Here is a 21,796-nt window from a genome sequence, read left to right on the forward strand (position 1 = left end):
ATCTAGATATGCCACACCTGTCATTGAAAGATATCATTTTGTGAGGGAAAGTTGACTGGAATAATCTCTTTGTTTGAATAGTTAAGCATCTTTTGTTTCAACTAATAAAAATGAAACTATTGTCATAGTTAATAAGGACCTTGATTTCTGAGAATGATAAAAACCGAGCAATGTTTTACATCAGTTTTGAATGTCATAGGTGCCATTACAGGGTTTCGGTTCCTTCAACACCCTGTAAGAAGTACTGACAACCCCTAACCAATATTTTTGATGATTAGCTTCCCAAGGTAGCCATGTCTAGCCTCCGATGCAGACTCAACCCGGCTGTTTTCTTTTTCAAGTTATTGTTTTTATACTATTATATTTTTTTTTCTTATTGCTTGCCGGCCAGCAATAAGAAAAAAATATTATAGTATAAAAACAATAACTTGAAAAAGAAAACAGCCGGGTTGAGTCTGCATCGGAGGCTAAGCCATGTCAAGCAAATCAGCAAAGTCGCTGTAGAATGATTTTGAAGGAATGTTTGGTTTGAGTCCAAAACTGTTCTGTCAGCTGTTGAGAAAGAGAGATAGCCTTGTTCTACAGCATGCAAATCAAGGTTCTATAGGCGTATCAAGAAGGATAGGGAAGATATCTTATACACTTTGGGAGCATGGAAATCATTTGCAATGAAAGGTTCTCAAAATCCCCTTAACATCTTAGCTGGTCTGCCCTTCAAGACAATTGTTGATAAAATGAAGGTACAGACGTCATTTTATGACCTTAGTATTTCCTTGAATGACTAAAATGAGAATGTCTGATGTACTTGTAACAATGAAATACGAAACTTTTATCAATCAACTTGAAGGTACTTAGTAGATGCATACATGTATCTCACCCATGTACACCCAATGCCAACATTGTCTAGAAGGAATATAGACCTATCCTGAGTGCCAATCACAATTAGCAGTTCAGCCAATGATAGCATGGCATTTATCAGTTCGACCAATGAGAGTGTGGCTTCACTTCCATCAAATTTTCATGTTTTTATTTTGCATTTCTACGTTTTGACGGAGGTGGGTGGGGCTATAGGATTGGTCTGTTGTATATTATGAACTTCAATTGATTTTGATAGAGCCATACAATCTGTTTTTATGGAGTCATTCTAGTTTTAATACCAGGAGGGCTTTGCCACTGAAGAATGGTCTATTTCATCTGTGATGCACAAACTGATTATTGGTTGATACAGATGCTATCAGATGCATAAAGAAATGACAAAATTCAACAGAGAAAGGTTCATCTCCTGTGTCTTTATTCCTACAAAATCATGTCTCACAATATAATCTACTAAAACTTAATCACTACCAACCACTGGTATTTTCTTATTTACATTCCAGGGTCATTTCCTAATACATGTACCAACACCTTGAATATTAATAACACATCTTTTTACTAAATATCAACTTGTAGGCACTTGTACATGTTATAGTAAACACCCAACTTAAAATCATCATTGAGTTGCTCCAAAAATCTCGGCTGCCCCTACCTTTTGGAATGGAATATCCCAATAACATATACAGATCCTATGCTATAACAAACGCCAAGTGTAGCCAGTAGTAATTTTAATTCTCATAAAACTGGTTACATCCAAATGGTTACATATTTTGGTAGACTGGTTTTTAATAAGTACAATGTCAGATTGATATTAAGTTACCACTTGAAATAATTAACTATCAAATAAATAACAATGGAATAAAGGTAATTTAAATCAGTTATACAGTGAAGATTTGTAACCTATCTTAGAAATAATGCTTAATTTCTAACAGTAGGTATGCTATGATAGCATTTGTCCAGCTCTAAGTCTGCACAACAACCTTCATTTTGTGGATGACATTCTCATACCTGATTCAAGAGACTCAGTGTACAGTCATGCTTATTTTCCAATTGATGCTGAACAAGATATGCTCACTTTTCAACAGTCTTATAACAATTGCAAGCCTTTCAGTTTGCAATAGTTTCTACTCTAACCATGTTGGGTGAAAGGTAGCCTCTCCCGATATACCTCCAAAAATATTGCTACTAGAATGAAACAGCAAGGAAACTAACTGCCATGCCATACACATTGCTATGTCCTTAGACCTTAGACCTTAGACATGTTGCTATGTACTAGACACAAACTTTACCTGTTTTTAACGACTTAATGATTTATGACCGCTTGAAAATTGAGGTACCATAAATCATTTCCCTGACCTATCATAAATGGCAACCCTTTTTGACAGTTTCATCAGCAAACTGGCCAAAGTCAATGTGCATGCATCTCTCATCCTTAAATAATATTAGCACATCCTTATAATTACATAACTCAATTAGAAATTATTTAGGCAAAAACTTTCTGAAAAAAATTCTGTATTGGGCAGTGCAGTTTTCCTCTGGCTTAATGTAAGCGCCAAGAAATATAATTACAAGGTGATAAAAAGAGATTAATGAGAAACTTTGTACAATTGGATTTGATGAATCTGTTTAGAATAATTTTGGTTCAGAGGTTTGTATCTGCACCACCACCATGAGGTAGTATAATTACTTGAGGGGAGAGAAGGCAACCTGAGAAAATATCTCCTGCAAAGCCAGCAACGTTGTCTCTGCTTTGGTTCTTTAACTGCTGGTTAAGGGGAGGTCTGTCAGGATTGTGGCCATTGCTGCATCCCCCATAAGAGCCCAAAGATAGTTGCAACCACTCCCTTGAACGTTCGACCAAATTAACTGATGAAGTTTTTTTTCATTTTTGTACGAATCTCTTGTAAAGACGTTTCCTTTTTTTACATTGTATTCAAGTCAGAGTGCAGGTACAACATAGCCATAGGATGCTGTCCTAGTTTTTTTACTGTAGTATATGATACGAAGCCCAGATAAGCTAACACTGGAGGATGTAACACCTGAGCGACATTTTGAGTGAATTTCATACATTAAAAAGAAATATTTCATCCTTTATATGTTTTGTTATCTCTTAAATCATAATTTCATATCGTGCTGTTTGCACATCATATTCCAATCATAAAATCTAAGGTCACCCAAATCCAATTTGTTTGCTCAAAAGTTGCTGAAAAATCACCCTCTTGAGTGGAAAGGGGGACCTAGATTGTGCTGCATATGGTCTGACAGAGATGGCTGTCTTCCCATCTTGCGTAACAAGCCCCGAAGGTTGGATGGACAGATAGAGAGATTCTTGACCTGGTTGTATGACCAAGACATTTCTGTTGGGACTTGATCAAAGCCGGTGCTATCCCGGTCTCCCTCCAGGATGGCCACACTTGTTGTTCAGACGTAAATCAGGTAGAGAATCACCATGTGGTTTGAAATAACAAAGTCAAGGTTAATCCTACAGCCTGCATTTCTGTGGGAGACATTTTTTTGAAAGTCTTTGATCATTGCCACTCTGTCACTAGCCAGATTTTATTTATTTAGATCTGAAGATTTGGGTATTTGATGTCTGGTTAGGGTTAGAGTGGACCATGTGTTTTTGAACAGACCCCAGGGCAGACTTGCCAAGGCAGCACATTTCGCAGTGTCACTCTGGTGACATGTGGTCCCAAGTCCGAAAAACCATCAAGCAACTTTGTCCATGAGTTCTGACTCAAGTCACAGCATTAAGGCAATCTGAGATGCCAAGGACGTCTTAAACCTGAGTCACCCATCAAGACATCTTCCAAGACTTTTAGACTTATTGACAAACTGATTGTCTTAAGATGAAAACACAACTAGGAATTTCTGGGCATTTTTTTTATCAAATCGTTCTGTATTTTATTCAGTGAAAGACTTTGCCCTGTATGTTTTCTTCTTCACCTGACTCTCATGTGATTCGTCAGATTTTCTACCAATGGTCGATCCCTGAAAGTCCGACCCAAACTTTAGTTCAGGCCTGAAATTATGAATTAAAGGGAAAAGCCGAAACCATTTTTTAGCCTTGGAACACGCTACTGTTTTTGTAAACTGAGGTACATGTTTGTAAATAGAAGAGGGAAGCAGCAGTTACAATCTTGGGAAGCCTTGTCCGTGGCGACTCTTGTGGAGGGCGTATTTTGCTGGTAGCCTTGTATATACAGTAGCCCTCGCAAGATACGCCGTCAAAATACGCCGTCCACAAGAGTCTAGGGAAGCCTGAGATCAGCTCACGTGCCCTACAGCCCAGTCCCCGGACAGCAGTTAAAGATACCAGAACAAGTCCGTGTCTGCACTGTCCTCAATGTCTTCAAGCCTGTCCTGCCTGTCTGCACTATCTTCCCTATGCGTGTGTGACCGTGGGGAAGCCATGTCAGGGGGTGTGGGGGTGAGGGACAGCGTGCCGTCAGCCGAGTCGTGCGTTGGTTCTCCCAGGTTGTCGTCCTCCGAATTATACGACCTACAAAAATCGATCATAAAAATCGCCAATCAGTTCTTGATTCGTGCAATCATTGGTCTGGCATGCACAGTCCGTGTAAGCAAAGAATCATGCAATTATTGGTTACTGGAAATTAGCTATAAATCAAATTTAGCATATTTCTATGTCATTTCTCTATGACAAGTATGTAGATGTGTCACGTCATAGTTAAAAACGGTAAAGCAAAAGTACCCAACATCGACAACCCCAACATAAAATTGCCAGCGTGGACGCTTCAATAACATTTATTCGGATTTTAAACCCATTCCTATTGAAGTTAAAGTCTCACAGAAACTATCAATATGATACCCCAGCATGCAGTAATATTTTTGATTTTGTCAGAATTTTCTTTTACGCTTTTAGGTGTCATAGTCTTATAATAAGGCCTTTATACACCGACACGCGCTTCGATTTTTTCAGTGTAAACATCACGTGCGTGCCAGCGACTCCAAAAGTACACCTCTCTTCTGGCGGTCTAGCTAAGTAAAGAACCTGCTTTGATAACGCTTTCGAGAATCAATACGTAACTGCACGAAATTTTGCCGTACGTAGACACCTGGTTTTTTACTTGGAATCCAGGATTTCACCAGGCCTAGGGCTTACACAACCCGATTCTTCGGTACTAGGGCCAACATGCCCCCGAGGATATTTTGTCCCAGCCACCCCGAGGAAGACCCTCCTAGGGCTGTAAATTTAATTCAGGCAAAAAAACACCGAGTGGGCCTAGTTGCCCTGGCGGGCATGGAAGCTTACAGTACCGAGGAGATCCAGCCTGCATCCCTGGGGGAGACTGGTGACCAGGTTATGTTTGTAGTCAGCTATGTTTCGTCTGGCGTGTGTCCCACTCGGACGACCTTTGGAGCTTCCGACCGGGCCAGAAAGAGAGAGTGTACCTTGGGGTCACCGCATGCATGCAGTGTCGCACATTTGTCATCGTGAATGGCAGGCCCAGACGTCTCTATATACAAGTCTTTTTCGTCGAGTAAACCTTGAAGTCAAGCAAAGGATTGCTCAAATAACACTGGCGCTTTTCGCGAAAAACAGCTGAATCTGGACCTGCTGTCAGGAATTGCGTTCGGCTGATTTTCACCTAATAGACCTTAGATACAGTTTTTTCTAAGCAATAAATGTAGTGAAGCATATCAACTTGTACGTTAGTCTGTAAACTTCTTCATGTTTTTTCTGTGTTGTATACTTGCAAATTTTACTTGAACGTTACGTAAGTGAAACGCTGTGATAGTTAAAAACAGATATATACTGCCTGGAAAAGTTAATTTAAGAAAATTTACATCAAGTTGTTTTAGGTGTGTTTTTCCTCTTAGTTTTCTTTAATAATCAATCCCGTTCATGAAAGAACTACCCAAATGCTACTTGTACGTGAAGTTCCCTACTTCAGGTTTTCGCAGACGTGTGTGGCCGTGGCGGTGTGCCTCAGACGCTGTTTCCGCTTATCGTTCAAGGTCTTGACGAAGCTGTCCTTGTCCACCATGGGGTACCCGTTCTGAACCGTGCCCATGATAATGTACTGTTCTTCCTTCTTCAGTTCTGGGCACGGGCATGGCTGGCGAATGGTGAAATTCAGGCGGATTTCTAGAGCGAAGGCTGATTCCGCGCTTTCAAACATGCCGTGACTGTCCTTGTAGACGGTCTCCAGCATGATGACGGCCTTTGGTCGCTCGTCTATGTTGTAGTCGATGATGTCTAAGACCGTCCCGACGATGGCAAAGTCGCTCATGCAGAAGTACTCGACCATGCCGTAGCGGTTGGGGCACTTGTTGCAGGCGTTGGCCACATGGTACGGGCAGGCGTCGTTACAGCTGTCCAGGGTCTCGAAGTTGTTGTCATTCCCCGCGCAGCCGCCGTAGATGAACCACTGACACTCGCCCTACGGGGGGAAGACAAGGGGGACATGTTATTTCCTCTCGCCTTTGCGAAGTTAAGGTTACCTGTCAACACATTCCTAATGCGGCTGCAATGGTCTGACGTGGAATTCCGGCGGCGGGTCCCCTATGGTCTCCCGCCGAGCCTAGAGCAGGAAGCTGCGGGTGAAATATGACCTTAGCTTTCACCGTTCGCGTTCGGGCTGTAAGTGCTGTTTACAGGTGCTATAGTTTTTCTCTCTGTCCCTACTTTCGAAAACAGTGATTTTCGAGAGGAAAAAACATAAACATGTTTTTCTCTCTGTCCCTACTTTCGAAAACAGTGATTTTCGAGAGGAAAAAACATAAACATGACAGTAACCTCTCAACACTTTTCTTTTTGTTATGCCTGTACTAAGTTCGTCGCCGTCACTAATCGCTAATATAATTCTATGTTTTTCTGCTATTGCTCTTCTTTGTTGGGGCAGTAGCACATTTTTTCGGTTGCCAATTTCGTGTATCTGGCATTCGTCCATGATCCATCGCAGTGGTGCAGTTTTTCCTCAAGGAGATTGAAGGGAGTTTCTTCCGCCTTTGATCACAACAGACCCATAAAGCCGATAAAAGCTATTCTCGGTTCGTGGTGGTAACTTAACTGCGCCTCACACATAACTTGCAACAGTTCTATATGGAAACGCATTTTCTGAGGCAGAACGCGCATGCTCTGAAGTTAAGACAAACACTTGAGACGCTCAGAACTGACGTGGAGAACTCGGGACAACCCCCGCACATGATGAACCTTTGACCCTCGGGTTTGAAAACAACAGACGCCGGCTGCTTCCCGGCCCCGCGGCCCAATTTGCGGTTAGAAAAACATCAACAACCATTTGCGTCGACTGAAGGGCCTTGACTCTGACAGAACAGAGCCACCGAGCACAGTCTATTGTTAGTCCGCTTTCCGCATGCTGAGATAACAACAAGATGCTTCAGGATCTACAATGAACGGCCCCGAATTCACTTTTATACTTGATATCAAAGTCTACATTTCAAAAACACATTGACGACAAAATAAATGGAATTTTAACTCAATGGAATTTCAACTCAGTCATATTGTGCGTAGAATGCAGTATCAGTGCGTTGGAACCTAAGTCGAATCAGAGACTACATGGTGAAACAAACACCTAACGGTTTCAAACGTTTAGAAAATGAGAAGGTTTTCCCTTCTGGTGATTTTGGTTAAGACCTACAGTTAAGACCCAACTGGATAGACTGGTTAGACAACGGTGCATATGCCTTTTATCGTAATTAAAAGAAGTTTGAAATATCTTTAACGATCGGAATGAATGGGAGCTGCTTACCTTGCTGATGTCGTAGTGCCATCTCGTCCGGTACCGCTTGCAGGGGCCGGCGGCGGCCTGGAGCCGGCACGTGGCGGCCGTTACATCGGGACACGACCTGATGCACTCGTGGATGCTGTCGAACCGGTTCTCGTTGCCGCCACATCCCGAGTAGACGAACTGTTCGCACACTTGGCGCTCCCCGTTGTAGTACCAACTGGGGACGCTGTCTTCGCAAGACCCTTCGTCCTTCGGGAGGGAACAGGCGTCTTCCGGTGAGAAGGTAGAGCCGTCAGGCAAAGGCTCGGGCGTCGACGTCGGAATGACTTTTACCGGGAACTCGACGGAGATGTCTCCGGCTACGTTCACTGCCATGCAGGTGTAGTTCCCTTCGTCCTCCACCTGGATATAGGAGATAGTCAATGTCCCTTTTTCAGACACTTCGAAGTGGTGGAAGGAATTTCCCGGCCCTAAAATGTTGGTGTCCCCTTGCTTTTGCCAGAAGATAGTGGGTGTCGGCACGCCCGAGACCAGGCATTCTAACGTTATGTTGTCGTCCTCGCGGACCATGTGAATGAAAGGGTCAGATATGATGATCGGACCCGATGTAGCGGGCTGGCTGGAATCTTCCATCATGCTCGGGACCTCGTGTGTCCATGTGGACGTCGGGGCGCCGGTGTTGCGGATAACCGCCTTGCACGGAACCACGTGTATTGCCTTGCCAAGTTCGCAGGCTGTGGCGTTCATGTAGCACTCGTTGAAGTAAGTCATGCCGTCCGATGCACACACAAAGCTCGGCTCTTTGTCGACCGGGCACAGAGATTCACACACGCACTTCGGCCGGCCGTCTACCACCGTGCAGACGGCGCCTTGTTGCATGCAGTCATACCCTCGGCACGACCCCCCAAGACTCTCCTCGGTAGTCGTGGTCGTCATCGTCGTAGGTACGGTCTCGTCCGCCGCCGTCACGCAGCTACTATCTCCGCACGCGTTGTTGCAGCATTTTTCCTGCTCAAGGCAGTCTTCGTCCGATAGACACCGGTTGTTGCAGGTGCTCAGAGAGTCTACATAGAAACGCGGGCAAACGCCGAGGTGGAGTGTAGAGGCAGTCGGCGGCACCGTCACGGCCAGACAGGCGCGCACGAGGAAAGAGCCCAGCAGTACAATTCTAGCTGCCATGCCTTCAACAAGTCTCGTTCTGTTCTGATTCTAACCAACCGATTGTTTCACGCCGGTTGCTGAACTGTTCTGGACAAATATTGTTTATCGAGATGCACTTTGTTACCAGCCGCCGGTGAATAAATACATCTGGGTCAGAAGTCACGTTGGCACGACGTTCATCTCCGTAGTGATCAGACAAACCTCCCGCCGGACTGTGAAACTCCTCGTTGGGAAAAGCTCCAACTTCAAATTTCCTGTTATCGTGTCCGTCATTCAGGTTCCTTCTCTTGTTGTTTTGATGGCACGCCCCTTTGACGTCTTTGCCGACGTGACCACAGAACGAAGTCGGCCGCTTCTACTGTGTATGTTTTCTCCCGGCACAGGCTCGCCCACGCTTCTCCAGTGTTTATATAGACGAGCCGGGGCCCGTTATAACGAAGACACACTGACTTGCGACACCTTTATAACAGGAAGGACCACCACCCGGGCACATCTGGTTCCCGAAAAACTATGCAAATTCGGGCCGCCGCGCCACGACACGTGGAGTCCGGAACAGGTGTCTCTACCTCCTTGAAGAAATTTCTCAGAGGTGTTTTCGAGCCTTGACACGTTCGCGTTTTGTCCCTTTGAGGTACAGAAGAAATCAGCACCGCGTTCGCAGCCCCAAAAGGACAAGATCACTCGAAAAACGAGAATCGCTAGACTAAACAAGGCCGTCTAGCTCGCACGGCAAGCTTTCGTAATAAAGACAAAAATAACCAAACCATTTGCATGTGGCAGATCCCAGCATGACTAGAATGTCCCCCTAAGCCAGTTTGCCGGAGGTGCCGTGTCTGTGTCCCCATTTAGCGGCCCAAGAGAGGCTTGGGTCACGTCCGTGTCAGCAAAACACGCCGTGTGCGAAGCCAACGCGACGGGATATTGAACATGGGAGAACTTTTACTATGTGTAACATTTCTCGTACAATATACTATGTCTTAAATCACAACAATGACGAAGAAGAATATAACGATATATAGAGTGAGGAGTAACGTTCAGTCTTGGATTTGCCCTCAGTAGCGGGACCAGGTGTTTTCTCGGACATTAAAAACTGTGGGAAACTATGCACAAGTCAATGACATTTCCCAATCAGACGTCATACACGCTCCATCTGGCTTGGTTTTCCTTCAGACCACCAGGGACGACCGACTCTTCCGGAAATCACCACCCAAGACCACCTGGCTGTGTAGTTTTGATGTTTAGAAGTGATTCGGACTTGATCCTGAACTTGTGCAAAGACATGTGGGTGTAGAATCACACGTGTCCGTGCGTGCTCTACAGTACTAGAGTCAAGAGTAGGTCTCAAACGCTTCTGGCAGCTGGAAACGTTTCAAAAAGAGCTAGCCGAAATCACCGCTCTCAAAAGTTGTCCTATTTCCAGATTTGATTGACGGCCAAGGTGAAAGACCGCAGCAACACTGCCCGCGAAAATATCCGAGGCCTTCTGGCTATGCCGGGGGCGACAGCCCAATGCAAACGCGCCCAAGCAGATTGAACGTGGCAGTTATTTACTAGTGCAGTATGTTTCGGAGTTGCCGGTGTTCCGGCCGGCTAACCCTGTGTGGTAGTGTGCAGGTGCAAACAAAGACATATAAACCTCTTGCTGAGATTCTACCCAACACCTGTGGCCGTGACTGTCTGGATTTAATGTTTAGCGATGTGCTACTATAAGGCTACATGAGAGGGTCGGGGTGTTTGACGTAAGGGCCCACATACGGGTGGCACCTAGCCAACATGACGGCTTTCCCTGCGTTTTGTCCATCTAATGCAGTCAGACTGTCAGGACAAGGTAACAACAATATCAGACTGGAACTGTTTTGGTTTGAATCTGTCCCCCACGGACAATATTCATGATGAACTCAGATACTGGAGCATGTTTTGATTGTGTAAAAAAATGTTTGACAACTCTTTTGTAAAAGAGTTGACCCAGGGGTTATTTTTGTAATACATATCAAACCCAACATACAGGTTTTAAAAATGAAACCCGTCCGTTTGTTCTTCGGTTGTTTAAACAGTCTTGGGCAATTTTCTTATATTGCATCTTGTGAACCTATAGCTAGCCTGGAATCCATGGCATGTTGGTTGGGTAGCGACCGTTTGAAGCAGGCTACCTGACTGGATTCTAGGCTAGTGGGAACATTCGAATGGCCGTAGTTCAGTTGCTAGCAAACCGGAGACACTTTCAACTTATCTAAGAAAACACTATTTAACGCCTTATTACACAGATCATGACTATGGATGTCTCTATAGCTCAACTGGTGGCAGCCTTAAAGGGTATAAGACACCATTGACATGAACATTAAGAATTTCCGGAAATTACATAAAACATAATACTACTGTATAACTAGAAAGGCCGTCATTTGCCCTGAGCAAATACAGCATGTTTAGCCATACTCCTCCCCATGCAAGAAGTGGGCTGTCCCAAAATAATGCCTGGGCAAATCGAAATTTTAACTGCATGTAGAAAGGCAACATTTGCGAGAGCATCATACTTCGCCAATCTCCCTCCCGATGCATAAATTGACTGTTCCAAAATCACCCGTGCAAAAAAAATTCTCTCTACAAGTTCTGCGAGACCCCAAGAGCTTCTTACTGCAAAGGCTTGCGTGTGTTCCTGCAATATGACCTCAGGTGACCTAAATAGAACACGCGTTCTTTGGCCAGTAGCAAATGGAACGCGGGGATCCTTAGATAGAACATGGATTCCTTGGCCAGCAGCAAATAGAACATGGAACGGGGATACCACTTTTGGCCTGTTTTTGGTCTGAAAATGGGCCCAAAAGTCCCCAAAATGAAGCATTCTGAAGTGATGTACACCAGAATTGTGATTGAAGTCCTGTAGGGACATGTTCAAGGCACCCTTGTACCGAATTTCAGGTCACTTGCTTGCAATACCAGGGCACAGGAGCCCAAAATATAAAAATTGTCTAAAAATGCCCCAAAAAACCTCCATAAAAATGATTTTAATGCCTGTTTCAACAAAATTAAAAAATCACCTAAGGGTATTTGCCATCTTTACCTACATGCCAAATTTCAGGCCGTTTGGCCCAAAAATGACGGAGTAGATTCCATTTGAAGATATGGCAGGAGAAGAAGAACGTGAACAAAAACAATATGTTGAGCCATACTAGGTATGGCTAAACATAATAACATAGAAATTTTCACAAAATATTCACACTTCGGATGTTATTGAACATCGAATCATAAAAACATCATACCTCCAGATTTTGATTCTTCCCACCAGGTAATTACATTAATCAGTGACTTGCCAGCTGATGACGTCACGAGAACATGGCAGCCGATTTGGAACTTTGCACAACGGCTCGGAAAGAACATTATTTTCACAAGAAAACGAAATAGATATTGTTAAGTCCTTTGATTAAATGTTATCACGATAATTAAGCACTGTTTGCTCATCAAATAATGTTTTTCGCAAGTCGTTGTGTAAGGTTCCGAACCGGCTGCCGTCTTCCTTGTGACGTCATGAGCTGGCATTAGTCACTGATCAATGTAATCACCTGGTGAGAAGATCAGATAAGAATAAAGAGCTGGATCCATGGAAGTATGTTTTCTGATGGTTCAATGTTAGATAACATCAGAAGGGTGTGTATTTGTTTTAAACGTTTATATTCCTTCAATGATGCTATTCCTATTTCAGATAATAAGACAATGTTGTATTTTGGTGTCTTATGCCCTTTAAAAGCTCCTGGTTCAAAGTAGGAGGCCCCGGTTCAATCCTGGGTCAGAACATCTCGGTTGGGACTGCTACCGTTTGTTGGAAAATGGGGGTCCGTGTTCAAGGAGGTGTCTCGGGCACGTTAAAGGCTAGCAACCACTCCCTGTAAAAAAATATACCCTGCTACTGAAACAGCAAGGAAACTTGCTGCACTATGTTCCACTAGCCAGGAACGACGACCGAACAGATCATGACTACCACAGACTATTCACTTCACAATAACGACGACCGAACAGATCATGACTACCACAGACTATTCACTTCACAATAACAAACAAGTGCATTTGATTGACACCCCACGGTAACGACAAAAACAGTCTTGACGGTGTTGGTGCAGCTGGCCATGAGAAAGACGGTGTTTTCCGAACGTCCTGACAATCAACGGACGCTATGAAAATACCACGGCGGTTTCAAGCATCCACGGAGACAAAAATAGGACAAGTCCTTACGTGAGAGGGGAGGGAAAGAAGTCAAGATGTCTACCAGCTATGCCGTCCGTCTTATGTCGGCTGACATAAGTAAACGAGGGAAGGAATGGTGGTGACATAAGTACTAGCCACACAAGAAGTGTGAGGAGAAAAACACGTCCATGAAAACGTTCAAAAACTTCAAAAGTTCAAAGTCTGGTTAGATGAGGCTTTGATGGTGGCAGTGTCTAACGTCTAAATATTTTTCAAAATTCAAGAAAAATTCTAGGTTTTCAAGAAAAATCATTGGTACCTTGTCAATGGTCATGGTGTACTGGTATGCTGTCATCTTTCTTGCTCATGCGTGCATAGCGCATATTAAGAATATTGCTAAGGTTGTTATTAGAAGAACGGTATAATCGTGAATATATATCCAATCCGCAGATTCGGAAACCCGCCACTTTCGGAACAAGTTAATAGAGCCGGTTGTAGTTAGGACCCTGATGCCGCTCTTTGAGTTTATTTTGCATTTTCGTGTTATGTAAACTAAGGTTCAAAACACGTTTGTTCAAGGACGGGTCTTGTCAACGTGTGCGATTTCTTAGAAGCTTGTGAAAAAACAACAGGGACCAACAGAGGAAATCCGCGGGTTGCAAAGGCCATTCCAAAGGAAAGCCTTACGGTAAAAATAAAAGAAACTAAACTATAGGATAAACAACACTTCATTTTGTGTACAGGTATTGCTGTATGTTTAGGTCACAGAGTGTCAATGTCATATTGTGTACAGTGCGAAAACAAACAAATGTTCAACCAACCTTTGGATAGACAAACGAATCGCAGACGATTTTATAACAAAATAAACGATCGGTGCCTGTGAAATTGACCTTGGGGACCTATAATACTCTAGGTGTTGTGTCAACAGAGTCAAAAGGGCAGTTGTACTTGATTAAACTGCTCGAAAGGGAATGGAACAAGCTGCTGGGGGGGGGGTGTTCTGGCAAACCTACACTACGTTTTCCTCGCACCAAAAGCTATATGCCAAAAAAAGGCAGGAGTATAGCACGTCCTGAATAAAACATACTAAAACCGGAAGTTCTGTTGCAGTACCAAGGTCTGCCGCTAGGTTATCGATATTCGATCTCGTCGGCCAAATACATCACAATACTTCGAGAGTTTCTCATGTTATGCTGCCCACAAATTTTGGAAACACAAACAGGGAGAGGGACAGACAGACAGACAGACACGATTTTTCATGGAGGTATAAGCAACACAGATCTGTATGTGTGGCGCTTTCTTTGTCCTCTTCGTGAACTAGCTTGCGAACCCGCAAACTCGGGTCAGTGACACGTGTGTTTTTGTGAAGGTAAAGTTCTTTGTTTATATATGTTGCCGTAGATGATGATTCTGGACGGACGGACGGGGACTGAACTGTGGTCCTTCCCAACACGCGGTGCGACCTTCTCTTCACCCCTGACTCTCCGCACGGCAGACCCGGGAAGGGACGCGTTCCTGTTCTGGGTGTTAGGCCGGGAGGGACCCGCTGCCGAGGTCATACAGCATCCCGGAGGAGCAGGAACACATGTATGTACACGCAGATGATGAGTAGTGTAGAGAGTAGAGTAGAGCAGAGCAGAGCAGAGCAGAGTAGAGTAGAGTAGAGCAGAGCAGAGCAGACAGAGCAGAGCAGAGCAGAGCAGAGGAAAGCAGAGTAGAGCAGAGTAGAGTAGAGGAGACTGTAGAGCATAGACGAGTAGAGTAGAGTAGAGTAGAATATGGTAGAGCAGAGCAGAGTAGAGTAGAATGGAGTAGAGTAGAACAGAACAGAGTGGAGTGGAGTAGAGTAGAGTAGAGCAGACAGAGCAGGGCAGAGTAGAGCAGAGTAGAGTAGAGGAGACTGTATTTATTTATTTATTACTGTAGAGCATAGACGAGTGGAGTAGAGTAAAATATGGTAGAGCAGAGCAGAGTAGAGTAGAGTAGAGTAGAGTAGAGTAGAGTAGAGTTGAGTGTGATGATGATCTTCTTACATGATTCCTTCTTATCAATTTCCTGGCAAAACAAACAAGCTGGAAGCATCCAGTAACAAACGTGATTTAGCATGATTCCCCCCCCCCCCAAAAAAAATCACAAATTAGAAAAGTGAGAGGCGCACAATGCATAGCGACAGCCATCCACACAAACTCATCTGTTGCTCATGACAGGTGCGACGCCGTCGCCATGGTGACCATGGCGGTCATGACGCCCCCTCGTGCGACGCCGCCAACATGCCGTCCCAGGAGCTGTTCCTGGTGGACAGAGACTACGCACGGACACCCATCAGACTTGTGGAGCTCAAGTCTACGCCTTATTATTACAGTAAGTACATTGCTCAAAAGCGCTCCACACGTCTATCTTTAGAAACGCATTTGCAGAAACACCAGCTTCCTAATCACGTTTTCGTCATCAAACATCCTATGATCGTTACACCTTTTGACGGTTGTCAGGTAGTCCTTATTGTTACGGAACTTTGAATTTTAAAATTCTAACTGCCATATTTTTATGCAACTCTGGCGGGTATCTATGTTTCACTTGTTTTCTCTCTCATGTATATGATGTAAACTATGACTGTGTTGTAGACTACACAGAAGAGGACTATAGGCAAAGGAAGCTCGAAGAGGAAGAGCGCTTTGGGCCTTCCCCCGACTTCGAGGATGCCCCTCCGGAACACGAGGAGGACCCCTCGGAGATGGACCTGACCGAGGAGCTGATCGCCGTGACGGATGCTGCGGTGACGGGACGAAGGACGACCTTCCCCGCCGACACTCCGGACGGACCTCCGGACGGCAGCAGGAGAATGAAGAGGCGGGATTGGGACGATGACAGAACGTTTCCCGTGTTGCTGTGCACACCTATGAGTCCTAATGACAGGACTACAGGTAACGTCACTAGAATCTATCTTAAAGTCCTACGTTTTGATTACCTTTTTCATCTAAAATAGCCTCACTGAGCTGTTGAAGTGTTAGAGTAGTCCACAGTATTGCAATTAACCAAGTAGTTCTGGCTTTTCTGTTCGTATGGCTGATCTTGTACTTTATAATGAGACTGTGGTGTGGGGACTGTCCGTTTCTGCAGGTGCTGTAGGTGACGTAGACGGGGACGGTACGTTAGACTACCTGTTCATCGAGGGCAGAGTGGCCTTTCTAAAGGACCCGGGCGGATCGTTCATTAGGATGGAATATCGCCTGTCCATCAACAAAATCAACCTCAACGTTAGTCTGGCGGAGGCGGATTTTGTAAACATGCAGACGGGACGAACTCTTTACCGGAACGGGACGCATCTGGACCTCCTCAGACGGAATCCGGCGGGACATTTCCGTTTTCTACCGTTGCATCAACAGCGGTGGGCGGGGTACATGGGGCAGCGTGGCGACGGCAAGGTGTAGAGTGTCCCTCCATCTTTTATGTATCGTTCCGAGAAGGAGAGCGGAAATTCCCTGGGATCGGACCACCACAGCTTCAGACAGGTCAAAAGGACACGGTTCGGTTGAACTCTACGTAGACACCCTTGAATTAGACTCAGAGCAACTGTTCATTAGCGTCTAACTCAGGGGTGTCTGTGGGGAGCTTTCCTTGGGGGCATGTTGTGCACGGAGGAGCTGCCGGCCTGCGTAGGCCCTGGATATAGTCTGGCATCCAGGCTAGACTCTACACGTCCAGCTGGTCTTGAACGTTACTACAAAACAGGTGCACGTTGGGCACCACGCATGGAGATAGAATTAGAAAAGAGAAGGTTGTTATGCCAGAGTGGTGCGTAACTTTGCGACATGCTAATTTAGATGATAATCTACCGCTCGAGTTTAGAACCACAACACCTAACGTGGCTGTGTTATGCGGGTGTATTTTGCCGTGGTCTGAAAAAGAGAAAAAAGAGAAAAAATGCAAAGAGCCTTTTTGAGACTGTAAATGATTTTATGGAGGGTGTTACATGTATCTGTATATATGAGTTCAAGCAAGGAGGTATTGGTGAAAAGACAGTTGTTTCTCTCCATGTAAATAATCTACGTATGTCTATCAGACAATGTACATACTTCATGTAATACTAGTAAATGAGTGTTGGAACTTGGACGAATGTAGTATTTATGTCGTTAGTGCGGAATTGTGCCAATTGTTCCAACTTGTGATTTACTGTGTTAAACTTAAACTGACCAGTGGTTTTGAGATGTCTATATTGTACTTAACTTTAAAGACGTCAATTCAAACATTCTTTAAACGTCTATGATACTGTTCTCTGGATCGGAGTATACATTGTGCAATGAATAACTTGTAGTACCATGTATAAAGTGCACAGTTTATTGTTATATGACGTCACCATTTGTTATATGACGTCACATTCTTTAGAGGATCACTATCAGCAGGACTGAGTTGTCAGTTTCTCATGTGTATTTACGCAGGGTACGGATGTACAGTACTAGTATATAGGCTTCGGCATCCTTTTTTTCATCCTTTTGAATTGTGTCCGTAACGGTTTGAACGGGACTTGAAGTTCATGACATGTGCTTCATGAATCGACAAAAATTGATATGAGTCGTCCGACTCGAATATCCTTAAAGACCAACTTTTTTGCCAGTTTGTATGATATAAAAGAAGAAGCTTTAGTGATATGAGCCAAAGGTATGGCCATTGTTCTTAGCCATGGAGCCTTAAGTTTGTGCGTGTGCTGCTCTGTTATTGTAATAGTTATTACACTGCGTCTGTGTGACTCAATCAAACAACTTACTGTCAGTGTAAACTCGGGCAAAAGTACAGTGTTAGGATGACTACCATATTGAAATACATTGTAGTATGTATTGTCCTTATCGTGTACCTATTATTGGTACATGTACATAACTACGAGTACGAATTCTGTGGGATGGAAACATTGAACAGAAGTGTCAAGTAGCCTGCAGCTCAAAAGATTCCGACAGGTGGTGCTTTTTCTCTAGCTTTTATATGTATATACTGGTACTTATCTACATTCGTGGTATTGTTTACCTTGCCATAATGTATTACAGATTATGAATGGTTTGTCCAATGTGGTGTACAAAATCATGAAATATGGTAAAAGAAGTTGATATTATCAGAAGAATTGGTCAAGTTTGGAGCTGACATGTTGTAAAGCAGTACTGTAAGAATAACCACTCTACATAATACTGTACTATATTGTCCGTTGGGATATTTAAGGCTTGTTTGTATATGTCGGACATGTTTTTTTAATGAAGAAGGTATTTAAGAGTTGTATACATTTTGTGAAAGACAATTGACAATCAGAGATATCGTATAATGCAGTAAGAGTGTAAGGTTTGTGGTTATGTGCAGTAATGTGCTGGTGTATAAAGTTTGTCCAGCTACAAAGATGTATATGGTTACGGTATCTGTCAGTGATAATACATATCTTTCATATCTAACTCCGCGCATCTATGTGTCTTCTATCAGCTGATATCTCTTCCACTCACCTCTTATTTAGAGAGAGAAAGTGTGTTTGTGTGTTTATGTGTGTGTGTTTGTGTGTGTGTGTGTGTTTATGTGTTTGTGTGTGTGTTTGTGTGCACGTGTGTGCGTGTGTTTATGCGTGTGTATGTGTGTGCGCGTGTGTGTGTGTGTGTGTGTGTGTGTGTGTGCGTGTGCGCGCGCATTTATTTATGTGTGAGTGTGTGTGCTCTGGGATCTTTTGTATGATGTTCAAGGGCAAAATGATTAAGATTATTTTTTACTTAATTTACTGAAGAGTGACCCGGCTGACACAATGTCAAGTTATTGAATCGTATTATTGTTCTACTTCAATGGAAGAAAGCGAATATTGACAGGTCAGTGTAGGAGTACGTATCATATCGATTAGAGCAAAAGAGGGGTGTAATCATGAAAGTTCATCTATAAAATATCTAATATACAATTAAAACTGAGCAAGAAACTGTTTTGAAATGAAGGAGGTATGAAAATTATATTTTGTCTGAATTATACGTTTTAGCAGAGATTGTTGGTTTCGTGAAAACTGAAATGGCAGAAGTATTGACAAAAAAGTCCCGAGTTTAACAGCTCACACAAGGCCGTCCTCGGAATGACTGTTTCAAAATGAGCTAATGTATGACTTGGCCCGTTCATTCCAGATAAATTCGTGATGTTTAGGTAGTCAGGGGAAGCTTCAGTGTCAAGAACAGGAGCAGGAAATAACAGGATTTAAACCCCATAAGAGCCCATCTCGTTTGCCAAGTCGCGAAATGGCCAAATCTGGGAATGAGAGACGCTTCGTTAGCGAGATACGGGCCTTTTAGGAACGGGCACTGGAAAACGGGGATGTGATAGGGGATAGATTTCCGCTTTTTCAATGTTGTAAAAAAGAAAATCTATAACATTTTTCGGCTTCTTTGTTTTCAGAGTATACTCATTAAGGTTTCAATTGTGTTCCTACTTCTTGCCTTCGCCCGAATTTACTTCATTTTTGTATTTTTGAGATAGCAGAACGCTTAAAGGTCGTGGTCACAGTCTTTGCAGAAGTGAACTTTTTGCTGTCTTTTCATTACCATATGAACGATATCCAAGCAGATGTCAGGAGGGAAGATCGTCACTTTAGCTTAACCATGGTATACGCCCCTTCTTCCATAAACCACTGTTGCCGTCTTTTGCTTCTCATCAATGATATAACTATGTAAATTAATATTTGATGATATCGTTTCTATCATTGAAGTATCAAACTACAGAAATATTGAAAGATGCAAGCATGCATGATTCACTGCACTAGCATCCCCCACGAGCTAACATGAGTCAATCATTTCGCACTTCATGAGACGAGAGTATATACCCTATTGGAGCCTTTTCTGCAGTACCACTCCCGGCCGTATTAAGCAAACTGACAAAGGAGACCCTCAAATTGCCAAATTTCGGTCTTTTCGGGAATGGGGAAATCGCGAAAGACTCGCAAAGGGGTTTGAACTTTTGAGGTTTATTTGACCTTGAACTGTGACCATGTTAAACCAGGTATTGCGATATTTTAGACATTTCCCCGAAAATACAATGGGATATTAGGTCATGAACTATATGCCTCTCTCGCATTTCACCAATAGAAGTGGTCAAGTCTTTATTGCCAGTAGATCAACACTTTCTAATGGACTACCAGATCCAAGTGTCTATCGTACGCGTAATTTATGAAACAAGAAGACATTGAACAAATAGAGCGGTGTTAATGTCTGTTTATCGATCAATAGATCCAATTACCATTCAAAATGCTAAGGTGTTTGGATTACTTCAAGATACCACTGAAAATGCCATGGTTGTGATTATCATAATCTATTCATCTAGATAAAGCTGATAGCTAAAGCAGGTACATTAAGCTTTATTTTCGGGAAAATATATTCAGTACGCAATTTATATTACTTTACGACTGGTGCCATAGAAAATATTGCAGTTTATCAATTTTGCTGATGTTGCACTGATGCTTAATAAACAGGGTACCATACTGACCACGGACAAAACGTTCATAGTAAGGGCCCTTATAGGGCTACTCCAGACAATGAATGGGTAATTATTGGGTATGTTGTTCTAAAAGAATGTCAGCTACCAAATGTGTTAAACGTACATTAAGTCTAACAAGATGACTTGGCTTAAGCTTGATGTGGTTGCTTGTCAGGTCGTTTCCTTTTAAGAACGTAAGTAGTGTATTAAAGCACTGTTTGGGAAAAGAAAAACTAGAAGGTTGAAAAAAATAGAGAAATTATCGTATTTACTGTTGTTTACAATTCTACCATGATAGGATACTTGTTTCCACACTGATTTATCTTAAGAAAGCTTCCGACTTTACAGCCAAAGAACAACCATGCCCTTGTTACGTTGTCAGGTTTAGAGTACGTCTCGACACACTTGATAGCTGTCACTCCATAAGAACAGGATAACCACGAATTGTCATCGCCGAAGACTGGGACTAGGTCTCTGTAAGCTCTCTAACGATGTTTGTGGTCCAATATGAAGCCTTGTTTATCAAACATCTGTGTAGCATAATAATTACAGAAACAATGACCACTGAACTAATCTGATAAACAAGTACATCATCTATTACAATATATGCAGGTTATTATATAACATATAAAATGCATTCTCCGAAAAGCATCTACATGTATTAGCTAAAAGCCTTATCACATGAATGAATTATGATAATAGCCACCATATAGTATTCACTGTTGCACCGTTTTGTCATATTATGATAGATAAGATGCTTCAAAACAACTTTCTTTACTATATCATAATATAGATATTTGCAAAAGAAGTAACCAGTCAACAAAACACCTCTTGATCCATCGGCGGATGGGATTTATCTGTTCATACAGTTTTTTGTAATTATAAGATCAAGAACGAAAATTATTCCACAAGAATAGATGAGGTTGCTGTGCCCGTCGTGTGGCGGCTCCAGACGCCGCGACTTCGAGAAAGTCGCCCGGAGGGACACGTTTTCAGGCACACTACCTCCTACATTTCTTCTGCCACTTGTATTATGTATCTGGCATTCTTTAAGGAGTGTTAGCTATCTAAATAAACCTATGTTGCTATTTGATTACAATTCGAACGTGAGTCAATACGAAATACGAAACGCTATTGGCTCATGAATATAGGAGGCGCTTCGACAGGCGGCCTTGGAGGTTACACAGGCTAGTCTAGAAACCTGGTCTAGAAAATGGTCCTTTATGTCAACTCGCGTGTCTTGAAAACTCTTCAAGGTCCTTCAAAATGAATGTGAAGACGTCTGGATCAGTTTGAGAAAGTTTTCTCTGTCTTTAGGCCAAATGTCTTGCATATTTTCACATTTTTACAAGTTGGAACATTATACCCTATGAGAGCCTTATCTGCAGTACCACACCCGG

At 43.1% G+C, this 21,796-nt stretch overlaps 2 protein-coding genes across 2 annotated transcripts in view; one reads left to right on the forward strand and one right to left on the reverse strand.

The window, feature by feature from the left end:
- LOC136439666 (protein FAM234B-like) overlaps positions 1 to 18,355 on the forward strand; it is a 39,843-nt gene extending 21,488 nt beyond the window's left edge. Inside the window, exons 10-13 of the mRNA XM_066435179.1 lie at positions 14,328 to 14,513; positions 15,134 to 15,287; positions 15,548 to 15,847; positions 16,044 to 18,355. Of these exons, the coding sequence (XP_066291276.1) occupies positions 14,328 to 14,513; positions 15,134 to 15,287; positions 15,548 to 15,847; positions 16,044 to 16,354 (951 nt within the window). The 3' untranslated portion in view covers positions 16,355 to 18,355. The remainder of the gene's footprint in view (positions 1 to 14,327; positions 14,514 to 15,133; positions 15,288 to 15,547; positions 15,848 to 16,043) is intronic.
- On the reverse strand, positions 1,269 to 9,733 carry LOC136439667 (WAP, Kazal, immunoglobulin, Kunitz and NTR domain-containing protein 1-like). Its single transcript, XM_066435180.1, has 3 exons — positions 7,611 to 9,733; positions 5,785 to 6,278; positions 1,269 to 4,375 (listed from the first exon to the last, which is right to left on the reverse strand). Exons 1-3 carry the CDS (start codon positions 8,766 to 8,768, stop codon positions 4,180 to 4,182), a joined length of 1,848 nt encoding a protein of 615 aa, XP_066291277.1. The 5' UTR covers positions 8,769 to 9,733; the 3' UTR covers positions 1,269 to 4,179.
- Positions 18,356 to 21,796: the final 3,441 nt, after the last annotated feature.

The sequence above is a fragment of the Branchiostoma lanceolatum genome, chromosome 8, assembly GCF_035083965.1.
Source record: "Branchiostoma lanceolatum isolate klBraLanc5 chromosome 8, klBraLanc5.hap2, whole genome shotgun sequence".
Taxonomy (NCBI): domain Eukaryota; kingdom Metazoa; phylum Chordata; class Leptocardii; order Amphioxiformes; family Branchiostomatidae; genus Branchiostoma; species Branchiostoma lanceolatum.

Excerpts from the sequence above, each read along its gene's own strand:
- LOC136439667 (XM_066435180.1), bottom strand. The coding sequence starts at position 8,768 with ATGGCAGCTAGAATTGTACTGCTGGGCTCTTTCCTCGTGCGCGCCTGT. Across the intron at positions 6,279-7,610 it reads GGCACTACGACATCAGCAAG|GGCGAGTGTCAGTGGTTCAT; the intron begins GTAAGCAGCTCC and ends TTCCCCCCGTAG. Across the intron at positions 4,376-5,784 it reads CACGTCTGCGAAAACCTGAA|GTCGTATAATTCGGAGGACG; the intron begins GTAGGGAACTTC and ends CGATTTTTGTAG.